Source organism: Numenius arquata, chromosome 1 (genome assembly GCF_964106895.1).
Source record: "Numenius arquata chromosome 1, bNumArq3.hap1.1, whole genome shotgun sequence".
Taxonomy (NCBI): domain Eukaryota; kingdom Metazoa; phylum Chordata; class Aves; order Charadriiformes; family Scolopacidae; genus Numenius; species Numenius arquata.
Genome location: NC_133576.1, coordinates 18,352,027 through 18,379,966, shown reverse-complemented (window position 1 = coordinate 18,379,966; position 27,940 = coordinate 18,352,027). Strand labels below are relative to the sequence as shown.

At 42.5% G+C, this 27,940-nt stretch overlaps 5 protein-coding genes across 13 annotated transcripts in view; 2 read left to right on the top strand and 3 right to left on the bottom strand.

Moving 5' to 3' along the window:
• Positions 1 to 402: 402 nt before the first annotated feature.
• PCNP (PEST proteolytic signal containing nuclear protein) lies at positions 403 to 10,811 on the bottom strand. 7 transcript variants are annotated; one of them, XM_074154256.1, is made up of 5 exons: positions 10,692 to 10,811; positions 6,976 to 7,196; positions 4,913 to 4,987; positions 4,376 to 4,431; positions 403 to 3,408 (listed from the first exon to the last, which is right to left on the bottom strand). In XM_074154256.1, the coding sequence occupies exons 1-5, from the start codon at positions 10,744 to 10,746 to the stop codon at positions 3,279 to 3,281; spliced, it is 537 nt and encodes a 178-aa protein (XP_074010357.1). In that variant the 5' UTR covers positions 10,747 to 10,811; the 3' UTR covers positions 403 to 3,278. The 7 variants fall into 7 exon arrangements, with proteins under 7 accessions (XP_074010357.1, XP_074010365.1, XP_074010395.1 ...); XM_074154264.1 differs by having other exon boundaries at positions 1,244 to 3,408; positions 4,913 to 4,984; positions 10,692 to 10,746; XM_074154294.1 differs by having other exon boundaries at positions 1,244 to 3,408; positions 4,913 to 4,938; positions 7,026 to 7,196; positions 10,692 to 10,746.
• Positions 10,812 to 13,002: 2,191 nt separating this feature from the next.
• TRMT10C (tRNA methyltransferase 10C, mitochondrial RNase P subunit) lies at positions 13,003 to 17,207 on the bottom strand. Of its 2 annotated transcripts, none has more exons than XM_074154235.1 (2): positions 17,051 to 17,207; positions 13,003 to 14,776 (listed from the first exon to the last, which is right to left on the bottom strand). In XM_074154235.1, the coding sequence occupies exon 2, from the start codon at positions 14,743 to 14,745 to the stop codon at positions 13,498 to 13,500; it is 1,248 nt and encodes a 415-aa protein (XP_074010336.1). In that variant the 5' UTR covers positions 14,746 to 14,776; positions 17,051 to 17,207; the 3' UTR covers positions 13,003 to 13,497. The 2 variants fall into 2 exon arrangements, with proteins under 2 accessions (XP_074010336.1, XP_074010344.1); XM_074154243.1 differs by having other exon boundaries at positions 17,178 to 17,207.
• Positions 17,208 to 17,658: 451 nt separating this feature from the next.
• Positions 17,659 to 19,724, top strand: TXNL4B (thioredoxin like 4B). The gene is made up of 3 exons (XM_074154225.1): positions 17,659 to 17,790; positions 18,144 to 18,295; positions 18,739 to 19,724. The coding sequence occupies exons 1-3, from the start codon at positions 17,659 to 17,661 to the stop codon at positions 18,902 to 18,904; spliced, it is 450 nt and encodes a 149-aa protein (XP_074010326.1). The 3' UTR covers positions 18,905 to 19,724.
• A 684-nt stretch (positions 19,725 to 20,408) lies between these two features.
• LOC141475700 (putative protein ARB2BP) lies at positions 20,409 to 23,847 on the bottom strand. Its single transcript, XM_074164219.1, has 2 exons — positions 23,818 to 23,847; positions 20,409 to 21,470 (listed from the first exon to the last, which is right to left on the bottom strand). Exons 1-2 carry the CDS (start codon positions 23,845 to 23,847, stop codon positions 20,409 to 20,411), a joined length of 1,092 nt encoding a protein of 363 aa, XP_074020320.1.
• A 908-nt stretch (positions 23,848 to 24,755) lies between these two features.
• Positions 24,756 to 27,940, top strand: part of SENP7 (SUMO specific peptidase 7) — a 47,682-nt gene continuing 44,497 nt past the window's right edge. The window contains exons 1-2 of one of the 2 annotated variants that reach the window (XM_074155279.1): positions 24,756 to 25,020; positions 26,492 to 26,538. In XM_074155279.1, coding sequence (XP_074011380.1) covers positions 26,503 to 26,538 — 36 coding nt within the window. In that variant the 5' untranslated portion in view covers positions 24,756 to 25,020; positions 26,492 to 26,502. The remainder of the gene's footprint in view (positions 25,021 to 26,491; positions 26,539 to 27,940) is intronic. The other variant, XM_074155190.1, reaches the window with a different exon arrangement.

The following is a 27,940-nucleotide window of genomic DNA, read 5'->3' as shown; positions in this document are numbered from 1 at the left end:
TAAATTGGAAGAGGGGAGATTTAGATTAGATATTAGGAGAAAATTCTTGACTGTGAGGGTGGTGAGACACTTGAACAGGTTACCCAGGGAAGTTGTGGACATCTCATCCCTGGAAGTGTTCAAGGCCAGGCTGGATGGGGCTTTGAGCAACCTGCTCTAGTGGAGGTGTCCCTGCCCATGGCAGGGGGGTTGGAACTCGATGATCTTTAAGGTCCCCTCCAACTCTAACCATTCTATGATTCTGCTGGTGAAATAAATACAGATTCTGAGAATCTGGACAGTGCACCTCTTACGCTTTTAAAGGACTGAAATTAGGTTTAAAAGTGGCTACACCATTGAATCACATCCATCAACAGCTGACTGCACTGTTTTTGGGTTTTGGGTTGTTGTTTTTTTTTTTTTAGTTATTCTAATATAGTTAACTTTAGGTGAGTTTGGATCCACTCACAGCCCAGCAGGCTCAGAAGCAGCCTAGCTGCAGTAGCAGGCAGAAGGTTACTAGATAACTACTTACAACTTCGCCTAAGGTCTTGAATGCTTTGCAAGCTGCTCAGGTACTAAGTAAAGCTTTAGTGCTAAGCAAGCATAAACCTTCCAAGAGAACCGCACCGGTGACATGGAGGGACATTTCAACCACTGGTAGGTATACATACCTTACTATACTAAGCAGCTAAAGGTCTCAGCTAAACCGGTGAGTTTACCGTAAGCTTTAGGATTCCTGAATATTCTTAGAAAAAGAACACTCACACAAAAAAAATAATATGCACCCTCCCCAAGACTACCCTTCATACAACGACTGCTGTAACAAAAGCCTAGAATTTCAAGTGAAGTTCCACCTAACGGTTGCCTTGACAATACTTTTCAGATCAGTTCTTTTCTGTATATGTCAGACATTAAACACCACACCCTTGTAGCTACAAGATCAAGCTTGACGATCTCAAGCTCAGTCCTGAGTGGATTTAGGAGCCATCCTGATTGATTTTCTTCTGCGAAGCAGTGAGAAAGAACAGAACTCATACACTGACTGAGGCAAGATCTCTGCTCATCTTCAGCTGAGATCTAGAAGCTGCTGTTGTCTCTCACAAGGTCTAGGATTACATTTACTGGCCATAGGAGTAAGAAAGATAAATATAACTTTAGCTCTCTCACTTGCACGGAAAGTATTTCCTAGCATCTGCTGTTCTGCCTAGCAATGTCCCAAAGGATTCTGAAGCACCAGGAAATTTATGTTGAAATTAATGTCTACTTCAGCCAAAGATGTCGAAGATGGTGGTGGTGGCAGGTTAACTAAAAAAGAACATGTCTCAAAGTCATCCTCCTATTCTTAGTCCTTTGCTTTTTCCTAATACAAGTGATCACGATAGTCTCAAGTAACTACTAAGGAGCAACATAAAATAGTTATTCACTGTGAATTACCACTATCGTAAAGGGATTTATTTCGACAAACATAACCACATGTGATGAAAATAAGTGAAAAGAAAATACTTCATTTTGCCTTGTCTAGTTCCAATAATGCCCAATCAGTTTTGGAAATCCTGAAAGTCAGTTTTGAAAGAGTGTTTCGTTTTAAATAAACCAAAGATTTCTGCTATGGAAAAAAAATAATGTATACGTTTTTATGTTACGTTTATAACAAGGCTTTTAAAGAAAATAGTTACAGGTTTTCAACTGCATCAGACTTCAAAAGAAAAAAAAGATTACACATACAGTACAAAAATACAAAAAAATATTTTTTTAGAACTTACAAACTCAAAAGTCTAAGTGGTCAGAGCTTTCCTTAAAATAAGAAAACAAAAAACAAAACAAACCACTTCAAGATGCACTTTCCTTTCTGCACTCGCAGGTTCAACTTTAGCATAAAGAAAGGTTTTAGAGGCAGGATGAAAGCAATTAACATACTGAAGTCTACAACCAGTTCCAGGCTGAAATTAATTTCCATTAATTTAGTGGCTGACACTATCAGGTATTTGCGTTTAAAAAGAATCTTAGGTTTGGGTGGTGTTGCTGTTAATAACTTTTTATTTAACCAGTTCTGCTAGTAAAATGTTTCAAAAATATGCAACATGAATTAGACAGACATGTAGACAGTTGTTACTAGGTTTGATATGCTATAGCATGGTTCTGGAATATGAAAGCTAGGAAATCAAACTGACCAGACTAATGTCATTGTTGAAAATTACTGCAAAAGGCAGACAGGTAGGAAAACATTGAGTTTTATTTCTGAAGTTGCCACTCGTTAGGAGCATTAGGATTGCAAATTCAGGATTCTTCTTTAACCTGATAGTGTCCACTGAGGTCACAGGCGTCAAGGCATTTTGTTTTATATGGCAAGAGAGGGAAAGTGCATCTTGGATTTTTTTCATACTTAAGCAGTGAGTTACTGATTTTTGGTGTGGCTTTTATTCCTTCTAGGCATAGTAAAGAAAAGTATTTCAACCAAAGGTGAAGCTTTAATGTACAATAGCTTGTTTTTTGGTGGTGGCTTTTGTGTACCACAAGGAAATGCTAACAAGCACTACTCAAGGCTAATGATTTAAGAGGAGCACACTGAAAATACTGATTTACTTTTGTAATGAATATTCTTTACAGACTGTATCTAATATACAGACAAGGCCCATTTCCTTAGGATGAAACAGGCCACAGAAGATTACACATCCTACATGAAGTTTTAAACAAAATTAGAGCTAAGTTACCAGAGCCACTCAGAGCAACATAATTCCTAGTTTGCAGAGACTTAACAAAAGGTGACTGCAGGGAGAAAAAAAAAAAATCCAGGTTCTTATTATTTCCTGCATAAGTTTATATTCAAATTAATAGTCCAGTAACACTTCTAGCACAAGACAATGCTCACTTTCTTTAGCAGTATTCCTAGGAGTCAACTGTTTCTCCTGTTATGAAGAGGGAGCCAGAAGTGAGAATGCGAGAGCATTCAATGTTAACCTGATTAAAGAGACAGTAACCTTTTTCATCCGCCTTAATTAATCACTGACCAAAAAAAAAAATAAAAAATAAAATCTTAAAAAGGTACCACTCCAATTTCTTTATTTCTGTAACCTTTTGAAACTAATCACATGGAACTACAAAATTAGCAAATGCCTTGAAATCTGTATACAAAACATAAATTACCTCTAATTTCAAACTCAGTTATTAGTGTACCACTCAAAATCTTAAAAAAGTGGCTCCAAAGATAGTCTTATACCATTCTTAAAAAAGGAAACTGTTCCTTTAACGTTTCACCCTCCCCTCCCCCCAAACACCCAACTCTCAATCCACATCATTTAGTTATTTTCTTGGTCATGGACATTTCCAAGATGAGATTTTATATTTCGTTCCCATAGCTTCTGGTTGTCAGAAAAACCATGCTTTCCTTTATTGAAGGAATTTGGTCCTGCTGAGGTTGGTGTATCCCTGTGAAAAAGAAAACAAGACCAGTTGAGAAAATAGTTTCAACTAAAGTAGTCTGTGCAACATGACACTGGAAACCCCAATTTCAAGTCCAACCTGCCACCAGAAACTACCCCACATTTCCTTCTTTCCATTACATCAGGAGTCCTCACTATTAGCAACCGTAGGTTGGCCACAGAACCGATCTCTCTATAGCACATCAAGACAGAGCAATGAGATGGGGCAGCAGCAGAGGAGGTGGGAATGGCAACTGCTGCCAGCAGTGATGAATTTCTTGCAAGGGCTACAAAACTGAGGATCCAAATTTGCTACTGGAGAAAAAAAAATATACTGAATAGCACTGAGCCTCCAGGGCACCGACTTTAAAAGTCATCTGTCATTATAAACATCTTTAAAATACATATGCTCAAAACTTATCCCTAACTGAAATGAAGCCTCCTCTGAAAATGTCCCTATTTATTTTAGGATTGGCCCAATACTCAAATCTGTGACAAGCAGAAGAATTACATATACCTGTTTTAAAAGTAAATAAGCTACTCTTTATGTCTCTGAAAGAGATGATTCTCATCTTCCCCTTGCATGGGAGCTTAAAAATCTGAGCAGATTACCCTACTTAGGGGCAATCTATAAAATGGAGAACTAGAAAGACACAAAGTTTAGCAGCAGGAACTCCCACCTATTACCTTTCCAAGAAGAAATGTAGCTTCTATTTAATATTTAATCAATTTCTTCCTCAGAAAGAAGGTGGCAAATAAGATTCAAAGTGCAAATGTAAGTGTACTACTTTTAACGTGCAGCTGAAATATTAGAAAATATCTATGTTAAAATTTTCTTGGGGAAAAGGAGAAAACCTTTTTCAACCTATTCTATCTTCCCACATTTCTAAACCATCTGCAAGATCTGACCTGTTGTCAAGAAGGTATTCTCACACATTCACCCTCCTCCAAACCACAGTTAAAAGCTGACCTACCTTCCGATGTTCTTCATGCGCATCTTGGCTTCTGGAGGCATTTCTTCTGGTTCACTCTACAGAGAGAAAGGAGGTTAGAGCGTGGCTCTCTTTTGAAGATTTCAAATGCCTGACATGAAAGCCCTATGGGAAAGCAAAGTGACTTAGGACAAAACAGTGGTTCTACAAGGTTATAGAAAGAAATACAAATTGCTTTCTTCACCTCTGTGTAACACGCAGCAGTAACACGACAATACAATACTTAGCAAACTAGAAGCAGCACAACCTTTTTTCGTCTCCCCTTTATCAAGCTCAGAGAAAGCAACCATTAATTCAAATTACGTTGTGCATCTCATTTTCAGGGAAAAATTATCAGCACTTTAATGATTTCTTGAACCAACACAGAGCTACAAAGTTGTACAGTCTTAAACAAAAACACAACACATGTTTCTAAGTTGAAAATCCCTGACATTTATGTAAAGAACCTAAATGACCCATTCTCTCTGCCCAACTCTAACCCGCAATGGTACTTTGAGTTATCACCAGTTTATTACTCACATCTTCATCTTCATTGAAAGCTGCTGCTACAGAAAGGGTTTTTGGAGCAAGAGTTGGAACAGGCTCTTTAGGCTTCTGAAAAAGACCAAATGCACAAGTAAGTCTACTAACTCAAAAAAAGCTACCCTTGGTATTTTAAAGATTTTGATAAAATGAAGTCAAACACCTTCACTGAAATGGGTAACGAGGGGTAAAAGTGGTTTTGTTTGAATCAAGCAGATAAAGGTTTCTCTCTAATGAAAAACACCGGCTCATTTGCATAAGATCCACCCTGAAAATCAAGCCGAGCTCTCTCATATTACAATTCCCCACAAGAAAGTCTTAACTTTCTAGCCCACTGCAGGGATATGCAGCCACTGGTGCATGACATGAACAATTAAATCAGAACCTGAATAAGTCATGGTATTCAAAATTGTACCATGTCACTGTTTTCATTATTGTTTCGGAGTATTCTTATCCATCAATGCAAGGAACATGAATATGTTTATTCTCTTGTCTTTTAACAACATAACAGCTTTCTAGTTTAAAACAATTCAATACTTTTTAATTAGCATCTGTGTGCATCACGCAGTCCAAATAACAAAGCTCCTTTAAAAAGTATTCTTTTGATTTCCAATAAATACTTTCCTCTAAAGTGTAAGAAGCTACCAAACTCATGACTGTTGCATGTAATACAGCAGAGACATCAAAAATAACTTCAAAGCCACTAAGAAAGTGTTGAGTCATCAGTAACAGTTTGCTTCTACAGCACTACGAAGTACCTGAATCAGTTATACACAGAGCTTTCTCCATTTTGACTTTATTGGTGATTATTTCATATACACTCAGTTTCCAAGCTGATACTGCAGCAGAGTCCTTATGCAACCGTCTACAGCTATTCCTCATAACGTATAGCATTATTCCTAATAATGTATAACATAGAAATATTGTGCTATTTTTTAAAGCGTCAGCTTCACAGGAATGGGTAATGTACTAAGGGAGTAAAAATGACTAAGAAGAAACAGGTTAAGTTTCAGCAGTGTCCAATCTGGTGCACTGTCAGTCACACACTAAATTCAGTGAGCCAGAAATCCTGAGCCAAATATATTGCCACTGAAATTATCTTCCTACATGAGAAACCAGAGCTTGCTAGTGGCTCAGAGAAGGCAGCTTTGTCAATTTTTCCAAAGTCCGAGCTGACCTGATGGCATTTATACTCTAGAATGCTGCCAGCTCACATCTCCCTCCCATCTCAAAATAACAGAACATTTTCATCTTTTGCAGATCTGTAAAATGCTGGCATTGCAGGTGCAAGCCTTTCATGATTACAGTTTGAATTTAATCCAGACAAGGATTTATAACATATCCAACACAGTGGTACATGGGAAGTGTAAATGAACTGTATTAAATAGAGAGGCAGCATCCGGCTTGCCCTTGTCCAAGCTGGTAGAGGACTACTTTGGTAGTAAAGAGAAGCATCAGATTCACATCTGAACAAGCACAAGGATGCCTTGTACTGGGACAATAAAGGGGATCAGAATTCTTTGGAACCTACATAACAAAGCATAAACGTATAAATGAATCATACTGACCTTGCAAAGAACAGGCAAAGTCATTGAAAAATAAACTATAGCTCCCCATACTAAAATAAGATCTTTGGAGTGGAAGACGACCTATTAAGCCATCTAGGGGAGTGCTTGCTTTCTTGTAGCTTTAAGCATCCTATGCAATGAAGCTCCCAACACTCATTTCAAAGTAGCCTGAATAGTTTAACAAGTCTGCTCATTTCCCTCAGGAAATTATTCCAGACTTATCACATCTCATTACAAAATTATTCCCTGTGTTCAAAGATCTACAGTTCGTTTCAATCAAAGTCTTATGCTTCCTGAAACAAGTGACCTAGTATTAATCGCCCTGAAGTAGTTACACATGCATGACCATCTGGCCCTGCAATGTTTTCTTAAATTATATCCAAGTTACCCACATTTAATTCAAGGCTTTCCTTCCGCACGGAAGCCTCCCCAAAGTACCTCCCTCCCCTTTGCCACACTTTCCTTAAAATGAAAAGCCCCCAGACAACTTACATTTGCTCCTAGTTTGATGGATATTGCAGATGCCTTCTTTGCTGTCTGACTGCCTATGGAAAATCCAAACTTGGACATTTTGGCAGGAGCAGGCTTTGTAGTGAAGTCTTCAGCTTCTTCATTAGCTGCCCGTTTCTCTGCGCTGCGACTCGAACTTTCTCCTCCATTACTGGAAGAAACAGTCTTAGTTTTCACAGGTTTTTCTGCCTCTTCTTCAGGTCCTGGTGAAGTCGAAACAACTTACCAAGATGAGCTATTTTTACTGAGCAGATTGATGGGAGCAGCAACCTCAAAAAGCATTATAATTTGGGTGCAAATAGGTAAGGTGTTTTTAGTGACAGCAGTTTCCACCAATGTACATTTAGTGGACAGCAAAACACAAAGAGGAGAAGAAACTGCAAGCACTCCACTACTTGTAAAGCACTTCTTGTGTATGAGCCAGGAAAACAATCTTGAAGCACCATCTCTTTATTTAGTATGGAAGTCAAAGTTCACGTAGCAAATTAAATGTAGATCACTAAATCTTTTTAGGGTTTAAGTTGCCATAGATAAGCTTTCATAACTGGAATCCCAATTCCAAATCTAGAGTAGATAATCTAAGTTTAAATTAATTCTACTAAATTTCTACAAAAACATGTCCATGCCAGTCTCTAGGCTTGTCTGGCACAACTCTAAAATCATAGAAGTGACTACAGTTAGGCCGGCTGTCTCAATCATGTTTCAAGTCACTGCTTGTCCGCATCTCATCTGTAATAAATCTGCCAAGCTCTGCTTGAGGAAGGAATCAGCACTAGAAAAACATATATATAGATTTGATCTTTTCTGGTTTTGTATAAAGTCATGAAAAACATAGCAGCTCAACAATGATCCACAGAGAAAAAACACACAAATCACATTTTCATGCCTATACACTTGGCTTCTTCAGCTACACCAAGAATAAGGTGTCCTTGGAAAACTCATACTGAACATAGCAAATACTTCAGCAAAAATACATTCCTCTGCTGCTGCAATAACCAAATCACTGCAGTAGAAGGGAAAAAAAAAATCCAAAACAAACCACACATTGTGGAATGGACAAGAAAGCACTCATACTACCAGTCTAAGAAAAACTGGAGCTAGCACCAGTCCCGCATTATATCAAGTGGAGAACCGGACTCTCCATGCACAGCAAATTCAGACCATCAGGGAAAAAACCTCTTTGCACTGTTCTCTAACAGCAAAAAGCTATGAAGTAAGAGAAAGCAATGAGAGAGAAGCTAGTCTTAATTGGGGGGTCAACAAGATTGTAGCTCTGAGAAAAAAAGGAAGCAAACAACATCAGAAGAAAGAAAAACTAGGGACACCATCCACATATATTTTTTAGCTATCTCCCAAATCATAAGCAGCAGAACATACCCTTTCTACCCCACTCTTATAGCTATCAAGATAATAAGTGATTGGAACAAAAATGGATTTATTATTCACCCTTGGAAACATGGCAGATCACAAAAAAATTAGTAACTTTAATCAACTTCAGTCTATTAAAAAAATTGTACTAATCTGCATCACTAGAAATTTGACCCAGAAAGCATAGTTATAAAAGAGACCAAGGAAGAAAGACAAACAAGCAACCTTGGGCACTAGTTGCGGTCTTAGCACAGTTTTCCAAGCAGCAGAATGCAAGGCTGTGAGAAGCTCTTTACAGCTAGTCCATGAAAACACATTAAAAAGAATATTCAATCACAAGTCCAATCTAGGTACACTACAGACTGTAAGGTGATTTGACTGCATGTAGAAGATTCATTGGCCTTAAAGCATTGGCAACACGGGCCTAAAAGTCTTCTTTTTCACAAGATACAAAATCCACAGCAGCCCAAATCTCAGGGCACACTGGACCAGTCCAGGTTCCTAAGCTAATGCTAGCTTGAAGCTAATACACTACAGCGTGCCGCTTTGACTGCAAATTCTAGAATAGTGCTAAGCACGAGATGAAGCCTAACACAATCTACCCACATCTGTTTTCTCACCAAAATATATAGTATCTTCTCGCTTAAAATTAGCTCTTATCACCAGCACATTCTGAACGTTACTTCTACTAGGCTCCACTTAGGACAAACTGTAGACTGCTAACAGAAACACTCTTTCTTGGTGAGGGAGCTATAAAGGGTGTAGGACAATTGAGGTAGGTGGGAAAGGAGTTGCTGTATATTTCTGCAGGAAACGGTTAGAAATGCAGACGTATTATCCATTAAACAGGTCTCTCCCATTTCCCATACCAATGCTTACCCATTTTTCAGACATTAGTGCTTCTTTATTACCTATTATTATTATTTAATTATTCTTTTATTATTTCCTAGAGATCTCAAGGAGGTCAGATTTCACCTATAGAAAGCACCATTACTATTTCAAAAACTAATCTGACCAGTGCTCTTTTCATGGATCACAGTAATAAAAAGCTGTCCTACTTCACAGATGAAATTTTCTCATGAGCATCAACAAGCTATGTAACTGGGCAGCTTCCACTATCTAGGTGGTTTAAGTGACAAGACTGACAAGTGTTACCTGCACAGCATTTCAGGATCTCTTGCCCTGGAGAGTGTGACCATTGGTGGTGGTGGGAACAAACCAGCCACAACTAAGTTAACTCTAAGATAAACCCCACTGATCCTGGCAAAAGCCAAAGACTAAATTGCTTTCAAAAATCATTAGGGAGTAACTATCCTTCCTTAAGGCCAATGTACCACAACTCATTAAGATCATGTTCCAGCACACCAAGCAGTACACAAGACAGAACTGATAACTGACATACTGATGCTGTCCAGTTACTACAATACAAAAAAAACCAAAAACAACCCACCCCAAAACCAAAAAAAGCCCAACAGAGAGCCGAGAGCCAAGGAACTACTTAAAATCAGGTACTACTGTTCCTATTTTAGTGATTATCAGAAATAACATCCACTGCTGAAGCTATCCTAATTGGTTTAAAAGCTTGATTCACTCTTTCAACAGATTTAAAAAAAAAAAATGCCCTCTGCCTATAGGTATACTTAAAACATACAAAAAAAACCCAAAAACCCAAAACAGGAAAGGGAAGCTTTATCTTTGCAAAGGCATTATCTTCTCAATTTTAAGTCAGGGAAGAAAGAAAGAAAAAAACACATGATCAAAAATTTTAGAAGAAATGATAATAAGTAATACAGATGATGACAGGAATGTCCAACTAATAATATAAAACCGAACAGAAAAACTTGCAGATTGCTGCCAAGCAAAACCGCCAGAATGCTTAAAACAGCAAGTAAGGAATATTCACTGTACCCACTTTTGAAAAGGTACTGCAGCTGTTAAAAGCTAATCTTTAAGGTGTTGTGTTCATCCTTGCCTGCAGCAAGTCAAATCTCCCAACACAGGGCAGAACTATTCCGTGTATTTTTTAGAGAGAAAGAAAAATAACGCATTTACGCGGACAAGGAGAAGCTGTTAGATTTCAAGGCTGAGGCCAGCCCTCAGGCGCGAGGACAGCGGGCCCACAACTCGGCCTCTCCTCCAGCGCAGCCCCCTCAGGGCCAGGCCTCCCCCTCTCCCCGCAGGGCCGGGCACCAGACGGCCCGCCCAGCCCCGGCCCAGGCCTGCCCGGCCGGGAGCTACACCCCCGGCCCCACCACCCAACATCCCTGGGGGACCGTCCCGGCCCTCCTGCCCACCCCGCAGCTACGCGGCGAGAGGAGCTACGTGTTCACCTCCTGCGGGCTGCGACCGCTTCGCCTTCTCCCCCTCAGCTCTGCCGTCCGCCATTTTCCCCCGCCTCCACCTCCCGCGCCGCGCATGCGCGCCGCCCCGCCGAGGCTCCAGCACCCCCTGGGCCCTCCCCCGGCCATAGAGAAAGCGCGGACGGAGGCCAGAGCGGCCGGGTCTGGCCCCGCCTATCCACGGCGCGGCGGGAATGACGCAGCCGGAAGCTTTGCTCTCCCAGCCGGCAGGGAGACAGCTGGGGGGGGGTGGGTGGTGGGTGTGAGTTTCGAGTGACGCCACTCTGACGCGCTTCCGTTGGGTAGGCCCCGGGCGCGAAGGGCGAGCCATGCGGCCGCACTGCGCACGTGGGAACCGCTTCCCTCACGCGGGGCGGGGGGAGGCTCAGCGTCGCCCTCCCCCAGACGCCACACGCAGAAGCTCCGCGTCACCGGCGCTCAGAAGAAGGCCATCGGCGCGCAGCCCTGGCGGCGGCAACGCTCCCCGGCGCACCTCCTCTGCCGCTGACGGTTGAAAAAGCGTCCTCCGCGTTTCACCCAGCAGGCGCTGAAGTCAGCAGTGGCGTCCTTTCCCCCCCTCCCCACAGCACAAACCGGTTCCCCGCTCGGCAGACACCAGGAGGCACACCCCAGCGGCTCCCTGCTGTCCCTTCTCCACACCAGAAAGAAGAGTGGCCACTGGAGCGCGGCGCCCGTGGGCACCCACGGACCCGACAGGGCGGGCGGTCCTCAGCCATGCTGTCCCGCCCTGGAGCTCTGCGTGCCACCCAACCACGCGGTGGCCGAAAGGAAGGAGGTCTTCCTCCACGTCCAGAGAGCCCTGGGCTTCAATGGCGGTGAAGGGCAGCATCGGGTTGGTTTGGGCGTCCTCTGGCCTCCCCGCACCTCCTGGCAACACGCGCAGTACGAGACAAGGCAGGGAACAAGATCACTTGTTGCATTTTGGTCACAACAACCCCAGGCAACGCTACAGGCTTGGGGAAGAGTGGCTGGAAAGCTGCCCAGCAGAAAATGACCTAGTGGGCAGCCGGCTTAACATGAGCCAGCAGTATGACCAGGTGGCCAAGAAGGCCAACAGCATCCTGGCTTGTTATCAGGAATAGCGTGGCCAGCAGGAGTAGGGAAGTGATGGTACCTCTGTACTCGGCCCTGGTGAGCCTTCATCTCGAGTGCTATGTTCAGTTCTGGGCCCCTCACTACAGGAAGGACATTGAGCTGCTGGAGCGTGTCCAGAGGAGAGCCACCAAGCTGGCGAGGGGTCTAGAGAACAAGTCATATGAGGAGAGGCTGAGGGAGCTGGGCATGTTTAGTTTGGAGAAGAGGAGGCTGAGGGGAGACCTCATTGCCCTCTACAACTACCTGAAAGGAAACTGTACAGAGGCGGGGGTTGGCCTCTTCTCCCAAGGGAATAACGACAGGACCAGAGGAAATGGTCTGAAGTTGCAGCAGGGGAGGTTTAGATTAGATATTAGGAAGAATTACTTTACTGAGAGAGTGGTCAGGCACTAGAACAGCCTGCCCAGGGAGGTGGTGGAGTCACCATCCCTGGAGGTATTTAAGAAATGTGTAGACATGGCACTTCAGGGCATGCTCTAGTGCATGAGATTGTTGGTTTGTGGGTGGTGTGGTGTGGGGTTGTGAGTCTTTGTTTTGTGTGGTTTTTGGTTTTGTTTTGGTGTTTGGTTGAGTTTTGGTTTTGTTTTTTTTTTTTTTTGGTGGTTGGACTTGATGATCTCAAAGGTCCCTTCCAACCAAGAAGATTCTGTGATCACCACCAGCCCACGGTACATCTGAAGCCTGCTCTTCAAAATTACATTCCCTGCTCAGTTCTTCAATTTTCAGGACCAAAACCCAACATCTGCCATCACTGACTTTTAAGCATCTGGGTAGTCAAGCAGACTAAATGAAAAAGATATAAGCGCCTGTAAAGGCACCAAGAAATCCCTCCGCCTCCAGGCAGCAGAAGGAACCACATTTAACAAGGTGCCCACTGTAGCTCTGCAGCCTGAACACAGGCCTTCACAGAGAAAACCATCTGTACATTTTCAGCTGTGAGAAATACCGAAAGGCTCTCTACTCCCAGAAGTATTTACTAACAGGTCTATTTATCTAAGTTCCAGCAGTTTGGGAAATCTACATTACACAGACTGAAAACACAGGCAACTCGGGAATGAGCCTTACACAAAACTATATAAGGTAGGTTTTTGGCAGGGTCAAGAAAATTTGGATTATTCCTCCCAGACAGGGACTTGATTCATGCCAGACACAACACCAAGAAACAAACAGTGCAACTCACCAAATTCATGCTAGGTTTCAACCATGCGTTTTTAGTTCGGTTATCAAAAGTCAATTCAGCTACACACCAAAGTAATAGGGAAAAAGGTCTCTTCTATTTCATCTCTGCTAACCTTTGAGAAGGTGACTGCGGATTGCCTCCACCCACTGCAAACCCAAAGCACTGAGGAATTCTCTGAAGAACCACCTTTGCATTCAGTTCCAGTTACCCTCATCCCAGCATGACTCAACCAAACAGATTTGTATTTTTTTGTACAGAGACTTTTTTTTAGAACAGATTATCTCATTTCTCTTACATGATTTCAATAATGTGAATAAATTCAAACAGCTGGAATACTAAGGTGTAATTTTAAAAAAAAATTCCTAACAAGCGTCCTTTCAAACTTGACCAACAAAGGCATTTTTAGCGATAAATAGCCGCATCAACTTCTAGAAGTCCTGAGAAACTGGAGCATTCAGGGGCACAGTTTGTCCGTAATAAATCATTCCCTTCCCCATCACTCTACTTTTGCGTTAGCTTCTTAGAGTAGTTCTTGGCAAATTGCCTTCCCGCTTCTTCCTGTCGCTTTCCAAGTTTAAGTGTGTTGATCAGGGTTAAGGTTTTTTTCAGTTCATGCACAGGCCTGCTTACAAAGCCACAATATTTCCTTTTTGGAACAAATTCCAGAGCCTTCTTCCAGTCTCCAGTATCTTTCAAGGTTAATAAAATACGCATCATTTGATCCAGTGTGAGATTTTTGGCACCAGAATTCCAAAGCAAGTACTTCTCCAATGGAAGGGCCGCAGTCTCCAGCCCCAATCGCTTTGCCCGTGCTAAAGAGACTCCTGTTTTTATGCTCTTGTCAACCATCGACCCAACAATATAGATTTTATCATGATCGAATGTTTTCATTACTTTGGGAGAATCAGCAGTCAGATAGATAAGCTTATCCTTTGGAAAGATATCAGTGTAGCACTGGTCTGTCACAGTGATAAGCAATTTGCTCCATGCCTCTCTATAATGCTTGATAAATTCCTTATGATAGAGGCTGTCGTCTTTCAAGTTACAGAAGTGGATGTGGAATGGATCCACAGATCTTCGATTGCAGCCTTCACTTAATACTATCTGTCTCACTGTATTTGCGACTTCTCGGACTGACATATCTTTTTCATAAGACATGTCAAATATTAGAGGTTGGCCAAAGATCATAGACTGAGCAACCCTCCAACTGTATGCTTTATCCATAGCATTGGCCCACAAACACACGAATGAATTCCTTTTGGTCTCATCAGTTTCTGAAGCTTGCTTTTGTGTTTCCAGCCTCCTTTCCCTTTTCTCATCCATCTTTCTTTTGTCGTTTTTCTTGTAAAGCTCTTTGAGATGCAAATATTTTAAATACTTCTTTTTGGCCGACTTGGAAGGACATTCCATAAACGTTTTTAGCTGCTCTTCAGTGATATTTTCTGGAACTGATCTGCCAGCTAGTCTCCACATCTCTAAAATCTCACGTGCAGCAGCCAAAGTGGAAAGCTCCTTCTGCTCAGAGACCATCTCACTGACTTCTTCTTGCAACCCAGACTTCATTACCTTCTTCCACGCATCTAAATCTAGTTTTCCTGAGGGACTGGCTGAATTGTCCTGCTTCAGGCAAAGTGATAAACTCAGAGTTCTACTGAGTGGAAACAAATCCTTTTTCATCCCATGTTGCGCAGCAAATGGAAAGACAGAATTTCTTATAATTTTTTTCAGAAGCACGTTAGCAGACTGCATGCCTAGACATGTGCTGTGTTCAAACACTTATCTGCAAAACACCAGTAAGAGGGGAAAAAACCTGTCAGAAATCATGAAGAAAACATACACGGATTTTCATCCTTAGTAACACTGACAGACAGTAACTTACTTCTTGGAGAATACTAGAAACACCTGCTTCCACTTTTCTACTGTTTTCTAAATAAAAACAGCGTGTGTTGCACTGCTGTGAGGAGACACGGTTAGCTCTGCTGCTTCAAACAGCTATACTTACTGCAACTCAAAATGTGCTCAAACAACCCTTAAGTATTGCCTGAGCTCTATTTAAATTATCTGTATAACATGACAAGTAAGAACCTTCACAACCAAAGCAAGCAAAATGCTGCATGCATGGAGACCCAAAATATTTTTATACACGTCCACAGGTGCCTACCGAATTTACGTATACTGTGAAAACAGACAAGATGCTTAATCTTGTAACATTTTCTGGGAAAACTCTCTATCACAGAAGATCACATTTTTGCTTTCACCATTATCTTTTGCGAAAGCTCTGTTGGCAAAGTGTACCACTGAGGTCTTCCCTCTTTTGTGCATTTCCACATTGCAGGTCACTGGAACTACTGAAACTACGAATGCTATAGTTTTGCTAGGCCAACGCTACTGCCACTGAAGGCACTCTTATGTCCCCTGAGCTCCTTGTTCCTGGCTCCCTCAGCAGTGCAAGCATTCACACGGTCGCACTATGAGCCAAATAGGGAACCTATCTTAGGGACAGCTAACCAGGAAGTGGAGAAAGAAAAAGAATAGCTGGTTATCATCCCACCCAAATGAGTTCCCACATCTGATTTACCAGACACTTCCTAGAAAGAAGAGATGGAAGAATAAACAACTAGTATAGGAAAAGACCATCTTTTTTCTTTTTGCTAAATTGCCTGTGAAGTTGATGTTGGCACGTAAAGCTAAGGAGACAAAAAAACGCTGTCCCCTTAATTTCATACACATCTGTATTTAAATGTAAAAGGTCTGCAAAAATCAAAACACCAGAGAACCTTTATTTTCCTTGTCCTATGCAAACCTACTTAGGTAAAATCAGTGAAGTTTCGATGATTGAGAAAACAATTTAGCAAAAACAAAGCTCCAAATTTTAAAAGCAAAATTCATACACTCCCTAATAACTTATCACCTGAAAATAATTTGACATACAAAACAAGTTAAACCTAACATTGGGGTTATATATATGTGCCTGCCCAGATAAAGAGCCACAGAAAGAGCAGCATATTATTAGGAAATAATATATAAGTTGGCGTGCATTTTACAGTACTGTAATTGGTCAAATTGGTGGCTGATCTTTCATTTTCTACTGTAATTAAGATAAAATTAAAAAAACCCCAACGAAATAATAACAAAAACCCAACAACCTAGTAAGGCTGCAGTTAAGAAAATCAGACAAAAAACCTATTACTATATAGATGTTCATCATTTTACATTCAAGTATTACACATAGTGTCAAAAGCAATAATCAAAAAAGTATGTTGTCTGGGTTGCAGCAACCAAGGGATCAGTTCCTCAGTTAACTTACATTCCTAGAGCTCCAATTAAGTCAGTAGTTGAAAGGCAGATCTACGCAATCTGAATACTTGATGGCAGCTTTTGATAAAGCCCAAGTTACCTTTCATTGTGTCTAACATGCACGCTACCGTGTCTTTACTGCAAGAATTACTCTAAATCCCTCTGAAGAACCGAGGTTGGTAGGACTGAAATTATTTTTCTGTTTGGTTTTTTTTTTAGCATTACTTCACTGTAACTAATCCCAGGAACAGGAAGGCCCCTTCACCGATATTTCAGAGACTCAATAACTCCCCTTACTTCCCCCAGCACCGATGCCCACGCCTGGCTGCGGGCAGGCCTGTACAGCCGCGGTGTGGGGAGGGCGCCAGACCAGGGTGAGGAACCACGCGGCTCTTCCAGAGAGCGCGGCACCACACTCTCTTAACAACTTTAAAGGCAGCCCATAATCGAACCCAACCGCCAGAAGCCAGGCAACACCTCGAAGCACCGCGCTGCGCCGCGCCGCCGACCCGGGAACACCGGCGGGGACGCGCGGGCTCCTGAGCACCGCGTCGTAGGCCCGATCCGCGCCCGCCGAGGAAAGCCGGGTTGGGCGGCACGGCAGGGAGGCGAGCGGGCGCTCCCAACGTCCCCGGGAGCCACCGGCGGCCACCTCAGCGCCTCGGGCCCGCAGGCGAGTCTCTCGCCGGTACCCCCCGCCCGCTGACGGGAAACACGGGACGGGAGAGGCCTCCACCTCCAGCGGCTGCGCCCGCACCTGCCCAAGCTCCGGCCACGCTCTAACCCGCCTGGCCTCCGTCTCGTCCCGCCTGGGAAGGGAAGGGGGCGGGTGGACGCCTCTGTGCGGCGGACGTATCTACCAGCCACCCCGTAGCTGCGCCCACCTCGCCGCCATCTCCATCTCACCTCAGGGCGAGCGGCCTGCGCATGCGCGGGCAGGGCCCGGTCCGCCGGGCGCCTTGGCCGCCCTCGAGGTTCCGTGGCGGCGCGGCGAAGGTTCCGGCCTTCTCCTCTCCCCGCACCGCGGGGCTTTGCGGGGTGCGGTGATTCTCCGGGGGGAGCCTCTGGGCCCTAAGGAGGGATGCCGGGGGGGTCCTGCCGCTGCCCCTGGTACGGGGCGAGGCCCTGCGGGGGTTGGGGGCGGGGGGGGTTGCGCCTGGGCCCTGCTGGGCTGGGGCGTGGTGCAGAGGCTGGAGCCCCAGGGGTTTTCAGCCAGTTGTGGTGCTCGGTGGTTTATTTACTTTTTTTTTTTTTTTCCTTAAATAGTATGGAGAAGCTTCGCTGGTTTTTGACGCAGGTTTTTGTTTTGGTTTTTTTATTTTCCTCCCTGACTAGGGATTTTAGTGGAAGCCGTGGTCTGTCAGGATGAGTTTTTTGCTGCCCAAGCTGACCTGTAAGAGGGAAGTGGATCAAGCAATAAAAAGCGTGGCCGAGAAGGTTTTGGTTCTCCGGTTTGGAAGAGATAACGATGCTGTTTGTCTGCAGCTCGATGATATTGTAAGAGCAATTTTTTTTTTTTTTCAAATTTTTAAAAAAATAAACTCTACTAGTATACCTGTTGCATACAAGAGAATATCATATGCTAGTTTTAGATAATATGGTGTCTCCTGAAAATTTTGGTGACAAATGTAAAATCAAATAATACTGTATTCATAAAACAGTTTGAAAATTAAGTAAATGTTTATGTTATTGTAGTGGGTGTACAAAGTGCTTGAAGTAGAGAAGACGTGATATTCTAGCCCAGCTTAAACTGATAAGACATAAGGGAAACAGACTTTATAAAGATGGCCACCCTTTTTCCTCTTGTGTGTCAACCCATTTGTCATATCCATCTTTCTCACTATTTTCAGCTTGCAAAGACAGCTCATGACCTAAGTAAAATGGCAGTCATTTATCTGGTGGACGTAGACAAGGTTCCAGTGTACACCCAGTATTTTGACATCAGTTATATTCCATCTACTGTATTTTTCTTCAATGGACAACACATGAAGGTTGATTATGGGTATGTCATTCTAACTGGCATTATCTATTAGGTCTGTAAGAATTATCAATCTTTATGTTACTGTGTCTGGGGAAGATAACGTTTGAAAATTATAATGTTGCTACCAGCATCTGCATTGAGAACTCTGTAGGAATCCAGGAGGACATAAAATTAAGAAGCATTCTGAAATATGCTCTGATGCAATAAGTGTCAGCTGGGAAACATGCCTGAATTCTGCAAAAAATAGTATGGTTAAAGCCTCAGACACGACACTGCACCTTTTTGGACTTTGGAGGTCACAGTATACCCCTGACTTGATTATGCCATTACCACTGTGTTTCATTCTTTCAGAATGGCCAAATCAGAACCCCTAATGTCATTATATGTCTTCTCTTGTCTTTAGGTAGTTTTGCTTTGAACACTTTAACATTATGACTCTACCTTTATTTTATGCTTATTTTTAGGTCTCCAGACCATACCAAATTTGTAGGAAGCTTCAAAACAAAGCAAGACTTTATAGATCTGGTTGAGGTGATTTACCGTGGGGCAATGCGTGGAAAGCTCATTGTGAGAAGTCCTATTGATCCCAGAAACATTCCTAAATACGACCTTCTCTACCAAGGAATTTAATGGAATGACCCGAGACAAAGAATTACAGAAATGACTGATGTTCTAGATCCCTTTTATTCTTCAAGCAGTTTTAGCCACCTCTGACACCGTGGGAGAGTTTGAGTATTAATGTTGAAGGATCATATTGGTCTCCTTCTGAAGACAGATATTCTGTCACCTCATACTTCTCTGGTAAATAGCTGTATGTTCGTGCATAGAATTCACACAAGCAAGTGTTCTTTGAGTTGCATGCTGACCAGTTCCTACAAAAGAGGCAGGTTGTATGCATCCTCAATGATGGTGTCTCTAGTGCAACTTTTTAAGTGGACTAAAGCACCATATATTCTATTAATTATCTATTTAGTACCATTTTCATTCAGATGTAATAACAGTAAACCAGTCTATTTAAAAAGCTATGCTTGCTCTCAAGAGCATTGAACTGACTGTGCCTTTCCAGTGGAATCTTACACTTTTACCCATTACTGGATAATGGGATGGAAGCTTTTTCAAACAGCGTTAGAGATGACTGAAATGAATCTAAACATAAAAGGGAAGTTGACACTCTCTTTTCTCTGGTACCCAGTATTACTGTTCAACAATTTTTTTGACTGAGATGGGAACTGAAGGCATAGGACAAGGTTTTGTCAGCCTTCAAAGCTCTTTTGCAGCCACTGAGCACATGTAATTTCCACAGGATTAAACTGGAAATTCAGAACAACCATTTTGTTTACATTCACTTTAAAGATTATTTTACCTGCTTGTGTAAATTGTACACCTTGAATATGGACATTTAAAAGCTGTCTCTAGTTCCTGCCTCTGTCTGAAATTAAACAGCTGAGATAAAACTGCAGTGACATTCTTTTGCATCGCCTGGGTAACTGCAGGTTGCTAGAGTATTGTATTTCTGTAGCAGCTCATGGCCAGTAATCTCACTGGTTTAGCTGTCCTTAAAACAGAAATTACTCATGTTTGGGTCATACTGTCTCTGACTGGAGGGAAGATACTAGTAGTTCCCTGAAGTTCCCTGAAGTATTGTTCAACTTAACAGTAATGTTTCAGGGAGGAAGGTGGATGTTTCAGCTTTTGAAAGATTTTAAGCACTATATGGTATAAAATGGGGAGGAAATAGATCCTTTACATGGTCTTTGTTTTCCAGATTTGTCCTTTTAATGAAAGCTATGCACTTAAGTGTTTTCCTGATAGCTTAGTCTGATTATAGAGCCATTAAGTGCAGAATCTTTATTTGGAAAAAACGGTGCAGATGAGAGTTGATATATCCTAATATCTTTATTTGGTGCAACTTTTAATTTTACAGCTAGCCGAAGGGTTGTGGCTTAAAGCTTTCAACAGTGCGCATCTTTCTTAATAGTTCTACTTGTATTTGTGTGTTTCTCAAAAAACAAACTAGCTGCAAACTTAGAAGTGTAAGTTACTCCACAGTGAGAGGAAGGTCCTTAGATGACTGAAAGGTGCAGGGGCAGTTATGAAAGGAAGAGACCACTATTGAGAACAAGTCGGCATACCTTTATTTGTTGCCTCTCTTCTTACTTGTGCTGCTTCGGGTTAAAACAGGTGAATGCCTAGAGGGTGTTGCGGTCTTGCCTTTCAGCGTGCTCTTCAGGTACTTAAAGATGGCACATAAGGAGCAGGAGGGTGCTAAACCATACTTTTCCGTTCCAGCAGAGACAACAGGACAATTCACTTTCATGAGAGAACCTACAGCTTTACCTAGAGGCTTACTGTTTGACACCCATTCACGGCAGTATGTCTGTATCCATTTTTGTGTTTGTGGATCGCTTCTAGCCTGGTGCTGTGTGTCATGCATAGAGTCAATGAATGCCACAGAGTACACTTTATTCATAACCTCACATTTTCTCTGCACCAGCAGCTCAACAAACACCAAGCCACCATAGCCATGGGCAATGAAGGCCACATTCTTGGCTGCACTCTTTGAAATGAAATGATCCCATACATACAAGGTATGTTCCTCGGGGCTGCTGCTGCCCCTCTTGGGGATCCCCCAGATGGACTGTGTAGGAGGCGGTGATTCTTCCCTGGTAGAAAAGCTTAACTTCTCCTTTTCAGTCTTCAGATCAACAAAGTTGTCATTGGGATTCAGTACAATCACTCCCCCGTGGCTTTGAAGGGCCATTTTGATGAATGGTATTTGTGTTCCATGCTCCAGGCCCTCACTGACAATTGTCCTTTGCCCCCATTGTCCAGCACGGAAAACTCCACGGTCTTGAAGAAGGACAATGAGGCTAGAGGAACTTGTTAGTGCATTCTCACTCATGAAAAAGAAAGTTTTTGGTTCATCCTCTGTAGCATCAGTAGGAATATAAACTTTCTGCAGCATGCAGACTCTTTCCAGGAGCTCATAAACATACTGGGTAATCAAATGTCCCAAAACTTGATAGCGTTTATGATTCTGCTCAAGTGAATTCTTGTAATAATTGAAAACAAAGGGCTCGTTTGTATCCAGATGCCTCAGTTCCCCTTTTATATTGAAGTCATACTTCAGTTCCTCTGGATACTCTGAACCCTCTATCAGTTTCCTCAAGCTTAGTTTGTGCCGTATCTCTAGCCACTACAAATTAAGAAGACAGCGTCAATGTAGTGATAGACCTCCATACAACATCTACATAAAGAAAACCTATTGCATTAGAATTGAGATTTAGAAGTAGTTACAAACAAAATACTCATTGATACAGACTGTCTCTTGATGGTCTGTAGTAAGCCAGCTGCTTGTAAAGTCTGCTCTCGCAGGCTTCAGTTCCTGAATACCAACAGCAGTACATTAATCTCTCCAGTTACTTGCTCATCCTTGCAAGCACTTGCCATGTGGAAATTGTGGAATGGATGTCAGAATAAGCTAGCCACTGTGATCCAGGAACAGGAGAAAAGAAAGTCCATTCAGCAAACTTCTATGAGACTAAATTGAGGTCTCTAGTTTCAGCTAAGATAATTTTTCAACTTGTATGACTGATCAACTGAGAAGAATTATGCCAGGAAGTGGTTTCTACGCAACTAAAAGATTAAGCTTATCATAACCTTCTATTTTCCTAATAACTCTACAATCTATTGCTGACTGTCTCTGGCTGTAGAATGGTATACATGGGGTAAGCTTTGGTGTGGTTATAACATGACTTTTATAGGATTTTTGTCCCAACAGCAGAGATTTGCAAGCTTTACATTCCCACAACTATCAGTATTTTTAAAATTAATTTATCATCTTAACGCAGTAATTTTGTTTTGGCAAATGGTTTATATGAAGTTATATTTGGCAAATACGTTGGTACAAGCTACCATATACCTTTAAATTTTTCTTGCTGAACTAACGGGTTTTAGAACACAGTAAATCACATTCTGACTATGTTAAAACTCACTATACCATCTGATAAAGCTGATTATTAGGACAGAAAGTGATCTAAAAACTTTCATATAAGTGACTTGAGTTGGAGTCAAGCCAATTCCTTTATCAACTTGCCTTGAGTAAGCTGCTTAGCATATTGAAAATTATTTCTTACACTTCCAAATTACAAAGAAGTCCTTTGCTTTCAACAGCGCAACAACATACACATTTTCCTTTTGAGCAATCTCCATTGGATCAGAGATGTTAAGTCATCTCTTCAGGGTCATTCTCGTCTTCTGATTAATAGCGAGTAGGCTAGAAAATGCTACCTTCTCCATTTTAATCTCACATAATAAGTACACATAGAAAAAGGGGGGTGGGGGGGAATCAGATTCTATAATATGTAAACCATTTACTGTCTTGGCAGTTTCTTGGAATGGAAACAGCACAAAGAAGTTGCAAGTGCATGCGTTCATCTATGATTTTTTCATTCTGCAGGAAGGCATGAAAGACACAAAGGAGGTGGGAGGACAGTCTCTGGTTGCTATACTACTGAAATATGGGCAATTCACACAGAAAAGGTCATATTTAGGAGGGAGGGAGCTACCTGTATTCATGTTGTTTTCCCAATGCAATGAAGCAGGAGAAAAACAGACATGGTTTAAGGAAAGGTATCTATGGAGAAAGGCGAAGCACAGAGGAAGCATTCCATAACAATTAGGAATAGATAAATGTAGTTTCCTCAGAGTGGCACGCTGTCCCACACTTGTCTCTGTCCCTTTCTCTCCTCACTCCTAAAAAGTTGCAGACTGTAGTTTCCCAACATACTATGAACAGGAATTACTATGCTCTTACTTCAGATACTGGCAACCATATTGCTTTTTCAGTTCCAAAACAAAACAAGGATACAGGATTCCGAATTAAACCCTGTGTATGTAATATAGAACATCTACTTAAATATCTAACTTACAAAGCATTGTGAAAAGTTTAGGAAGATTTCAGGAAGCAGAAACAAAAAAATACAGTTTTACATCAGGCATAGGTATGACTTCCCTTCCTAAAATTGCCTTCAAGGTGCAAACTGAAAAGTTCTGAAGCAATTCATAGTAGGCCGTCACTTAAGACTTCACTTGAGTAGCAGCTTGGAATCATATACTTACTACAATAAAATTAATCCTCCAGACTAATAGTGTCATTTATAGAATTAAAAAGCAGCAGTTGTAGAGTGTTCTAGGTATAGATGCATAATGCGTTTACTTGTTTTTGGTAAACATGCATTTTAAATCAGTGTTCACTGCTGCTTGTACTTCATTGACTAGAAATACAATATTCAAGGGTGTTTATTCTGGCAGCCTTTACAATTGCAATTTTGATTTTAAAAAAATTACCGTTGGGGAAAAAAAATCCTTCTTTCCCTTCCTCCCGTTTTTCTGTTTGGGTAGTAAGATTCTCCAGCTGTAAATTCAGCTAGTGATTGTTACAGCAGTCAGCATATTTGAAACACTACTGCAGTATAAGTATTACTCTTTATGAGATTTTCCATTTAAAAACAGTTTCCTCTTCTAGTAAAGCCCAACATTACCGTTTGCTCTCCTGTAGAATCTGTCATCATCATAGATAGAAATATTTTTCTCTCTGGACCATATACAATTTCCCTGTATTAAAGAAAATAAACCCATCTTAGTTCAGGTTTCATTACTTTGTGTACTTCATTCTCTGGTGTATCTATAAAATCTAGCAGTTGCTGATGGTTAAGGCCATCTAAAGTGTTTCAGATCGTTCCAAGCTAACATCTCACGTTCGTAATTTACACCTAACCATGAGTTAAAAGCAAAACCTCTTAGAAGTGAAACTAAAAAGTTGTCAGAACTAGTTTTGCACAGCTTTCCATTACTTGATACGAAAGTACTACCAAGAGGACAAAACAGCTATACACAAAATTTACAATTCTGAAGCTACTCTGGGGGGAAAAAAAAAAAAAAAGAGGCAAAAAGAAACCCCCCAAACACAAACCCCAACTAACCAGTCTCTGCCTCCTGTTGGCTGCGGGAGGATTTCCAAGGCCACTGGCTAAAACCCCAGTAACTGGAGAGGGAAGGGGTGTTTATAGGGGCAGCCGAGCCGCCCTGAAACGAGGGCTGAAGGCTAATGAGGAAAAACGTGATTGGCAAGGTGCAATTTGAACCCGCTTGGCTTGTCTATTACTTCATGTCTACCTTTTTAAAAAATACCGAGGTTTTTCTCGATTCCTGCCGCAAATTGTATGTTTCTCTCATTTCCTTCGGGTTTGCTAGCCTGCGCTTCCTTTAGCTGTATTTTATTGCATTGGCAGAACTACTACGTGTTGTTACTACTCCGCAGTTCGTCAGGTGCGGGGAAACGTGTATAACAGCCACACCTGCGGCGCTAGCGTTTGCTCCACGCCATTTGCATCCCCCCCTCCCCACCTCAGCCGTTCCGTGGCAGGCTAAACCCTATGAAATCGACACCCGGGGCGGCCAGGCCCGGCTGTGAGGGAGAAGCAGGCTGGAGGGGTCGCGGCCGGTCCGTAGGGCCGACATTCGGTCAGGCAGTGCGCGGTGGGGGACATGGCGGGTGGGGGCGCTGAGGGAAGCACCGGCAGCGCCTCAGGGAAGGGAGACGGTTGCTGCCGTTACGAGGCGGGGCGGCCTTCCCGGGCCGGGCGGAGGCGGTGCCCAGCCCGGAAGTACCGGCGGAAAGCTGCGCAGGCGACGGCGGGGCCTGGGTAAACAACAACGGCGGCAGCGGCGGCGCAGCTGTGTCGGTGAGTGCTACTGATATGGTTCGCTCCCCGCGGAAGGGGGGTGGGTGGTAAAGCTGAAGTGAAGGTGGCTGGTAGCGTTCCGTTAGGCCCTGCGCCGTCGGTGTTACCGCTGGCTGGGGACGGGGCTGGGCCCGGGCCATCCGCGCCTCACGGGGTATCTGCAGCGAGCAAAGCCGGTAGGGGAGGGTGGGTGAGCGGCCGGATACCGTGGGGAGGGAGGGAGAGAGAGAGGAAGGAAGGAAGGAAGGAAGGAAGGGAAGGGAAGGGAAGGGAGGGAAGAGAAGAGTGGTGGCGGTGTTGCTGCCCCGTTGTGAGGAGGCTAAGGAGAGAGCGTGGGAAGGCGGGATGGCCGACCCTCGGCGCTTGCTGTCTGTCAGTGAGAAGCCCCTTTCCTTCCCCACGGGAGGAGTGGGCCGCAGGGTTTGGAGCCGGGGGTGCTCTGCCCCACCGGCCCACTCGGCGGCGGCCTCTGGTGTGGTAGGGACGGGCTGAGGGCTGACAGCCCGGGTGGTGCCCCTGTCAGCGCTGTCAGAAGGCCGCCGTTTGCCAGCTGTTCCTCTTTGCTGGCGTCGGAATGGGCAGTAGTTTGGCTTTTCTTTTAATAGTCTGTAGGTGTTGCTGTTCCCCACACCGGGGGACTGGGGCTGTAAGTTGAAAAACCGCCGAGCTAAATGAAAGTACACGAGGTTAAAGGCCTTCAAACTTGCTCTGAGGTTTGAAGGTCTTACACTGGAGTCATACAGAGTATTTTTATAAAAAGAATAAATCTCTATGAATGTTGGAAGCTCTGAAGCTTCCTTTGAGGAAGAAGTGTATCTGTTGACAGGAATCCTTTAATTTTATTTCTTCTTGGGGCTCCTGTAATGTTACAGGTGTCTTCTGTGACTCCTTTTCACTTTATAATCAAAGCCTGAATTGCTTATTAGTTGCATGCTTGCTAGGGGAGTTAAGCAGTAAATGCCTTCAATAAAGACAAATTCTAGTCAAAATTTTGTTAACAGTTCTGTCCACTCTGACCATCCAGAGCCTTGCCCGAGCATATCTCTTTTATTGTGGCTGTCAATGACTTTTTACCAAGACCTTTAGTGACAGGGCAAAGGACAATGGTTTTAAGCTTAAAGAGAGTAGATTTAGGTTGGACATAAAGAAGAAATTTTTTACAATGAGGGTGGTGAGACTGGAAGAGGTTGCCCAGAGAAGTTGTGGGTGCCCCATCATTCGAAGTGTTCAAGGTCAGGTTGGGTGGGGCTTTGAGCAATCTGATCTAGTGAAAGATGTCCCAGCCTGTGGCTGGGGGGGGGTGGGCTAGGTGATCTTTTAAAGGTCCCATCCAACCCAAATGAGTTTTCTGTGCTCTAGCTTGCGCAAAAATTATTTTCTTGTTCTTGCTTACTATCTATTATTGTGGTCCTGCTTCCCTCTGAATAAGTAAAGCACAAATTGCTAAGTTTATTTTGTATCTTTTTTTCAGTAGAGAAAATAATGGAAGGAAGAACATCATCTTCAAGTCGTGTCAGTGTAAGTCTTCATACAATTTGCAACAATTTACTTTGAGGTTGTGGGTATCCTAGGGTGTTCCGATGTATTTACACAACGAAACTCATTCTCCAGTGGTCTAGCTTTCACTTTATTGGAGCACTCCTTCCTGAGAAACAGTTTATTCTGGTAGCAGTCAATAGTAATGTCTGTTGTTGAACATGTGTTAATACATGATAAGCTTAACATTTGATTTCACATAAAAGGTGTATTTTCAAGGATATTTTAAGACCTAAGCTAACATCTAAAATATTAGGAGTAATGTTCAAGTAAATAGAGCAGCTGCATAACTGCATAATACTTAGTTATCTGCAGAGATGTGTTTGGAAACTACTTATGCTAGTGTTTTTTTTTTTTTTTCTTAAATTTTTTTCTAAAGTAGTAGCTTCTAGCAATGGAAGCACTGATGAAAATAAATTGTAGGCACAGCAGTTGGCATCATCAGGTAAGGTCTGGACTGTCTAGTGTTTTAGAAGTAAGCTGTTTCCAGCACCTTGTTTATGCACTTTCTCTGGCCCTTGCTCCTATAGGTGGAAACCTTCAGAAAAGTACTGCTGGTTTAGATGAGGAATCTGCTAATTGTGTATACACATGTATATGTTTAGTCACTTTCTATTAGGGAAAAGCTATGGCAACTGCATATGTTGTACCTACCGTAGATACAGACCTCTGTTGGTTACCTCTTGACTTTGTGCTTGCTGTGGGCACTGCAAACCAACATTTTCTTAATGAGTGCAAGCATTAGGAAGATATTGTACAGTGAGGTGAAAATTTTGCTGATGAATGTGTCTTGTGCTTTTTATCCCTTCCTGCCTGTTCATCTGTCCCTTTCTGTTTTCTGAGTCTGACCTTACAGAGGTTATCTGAACCTCTGTAATTTTGCATATTAAAGTTTAGATAAACGTGGTCTTAGGAAGATCATAACATAAACGACTAGTCAGGCAGCAGGTGGATTTCTGAAGTAAGAAATTTGTATGTGGTCACACTGCAGATCAGAAGAATGCATTCTGACTGATAAAGCATGTTTATAGGCCACCTCTCAGAAAAACCCAACCAAAGAAAGAAACCCTAATTGCAGATGTTCTTGAGTAAGAAAATGTCTATTTCAATCCTTAAATGTTGACTGAAAGGGAAGGGAGGTACTTGTATTAGAAATTGTTGCTTGTGTGTAATGGTTACATCCTTTATAATTTGAGGAATCTGTTATTAAAGGCATATTTGTTATTACAGCCTCTGACCAGTAAAAGAAGTTTGAGGTCCTGCATAGAAATTCAGGTCTAATTACTAAAAAAAAAAAATCAAATCTTTGTTTCAAAGAAGTGTAGAGAAGGAATAAGGGCACTCACAATACAAACTGAAGAGTTGAAAGATTATTTCACTATGA

Excerpts from the sequence above, each read along its gene's own strand:
- LOC141475700 (XM_074164219.1), bottom strand. The coding sequence starts at position 23,847 with ATGATGACAGATTCTACAGGAGAGCAAACG. Across the intron at positions 21,471-23,817 it reads ATTCTACAGGAGAGCAAACG|TGGCTAGAGATACGGCACAA; the intron begins GTAATGTTGGGC and ends CTTAATTTGTAG.
- TRMT10C (XM_074154235.1), bottom strand. The coding sequence starts at position 14,745 with ATGCAGTCTGCTAACGTGCTTCTGAAAAAAATTATAAGAAATTCTGTC.
- PCNP (XM_074154256.1), bottom strand. The coding sequence starts at position 10,746 with ATGGCGGACGGCAGAGCTGAGGGGGAGAAGGCGAAGCGGTCGCAGCCC. Across the intron at positions 4,988-6,975 it reads CCATCAAACTAGGAGCAAAT|AAGCCTAAAGAGCCTGTTCC; the intron begins GTAAGTTGTCTG and ends GGTCTTTTTCAG. Across the intron at positions 4,432-4,912 it reads CTTTCAATGAAGATGAAGAT|AGTGAACCAGAAGAAATGCC; the intron begins GTGAGTAATAAA and ends TTCTCTCTGTAG.
- TXNL4B (XM_074154225.1), top strand. The coding sequence starts at position 17,659 with ATGAGTTTTTTGCTGCCCAAGCTGACCTGTAAGAGGGAAGTGGATCAA. Across the intron at positions 17,791-18,143 it reads GTCTGCAGCTCGATGATATT|CTTGCAAAGACAGCTCATGA; the intron begins GTAAGAGCAATT and ends CACTATTTTCAG. Across the intron at positions 18,296-18,738 it reads CACATGAAGGTTGATTATGG|GTCTCCAGACCATACCAAAT; the intron begins GTATGTCATTCT and ends GCTTATTTTTAG.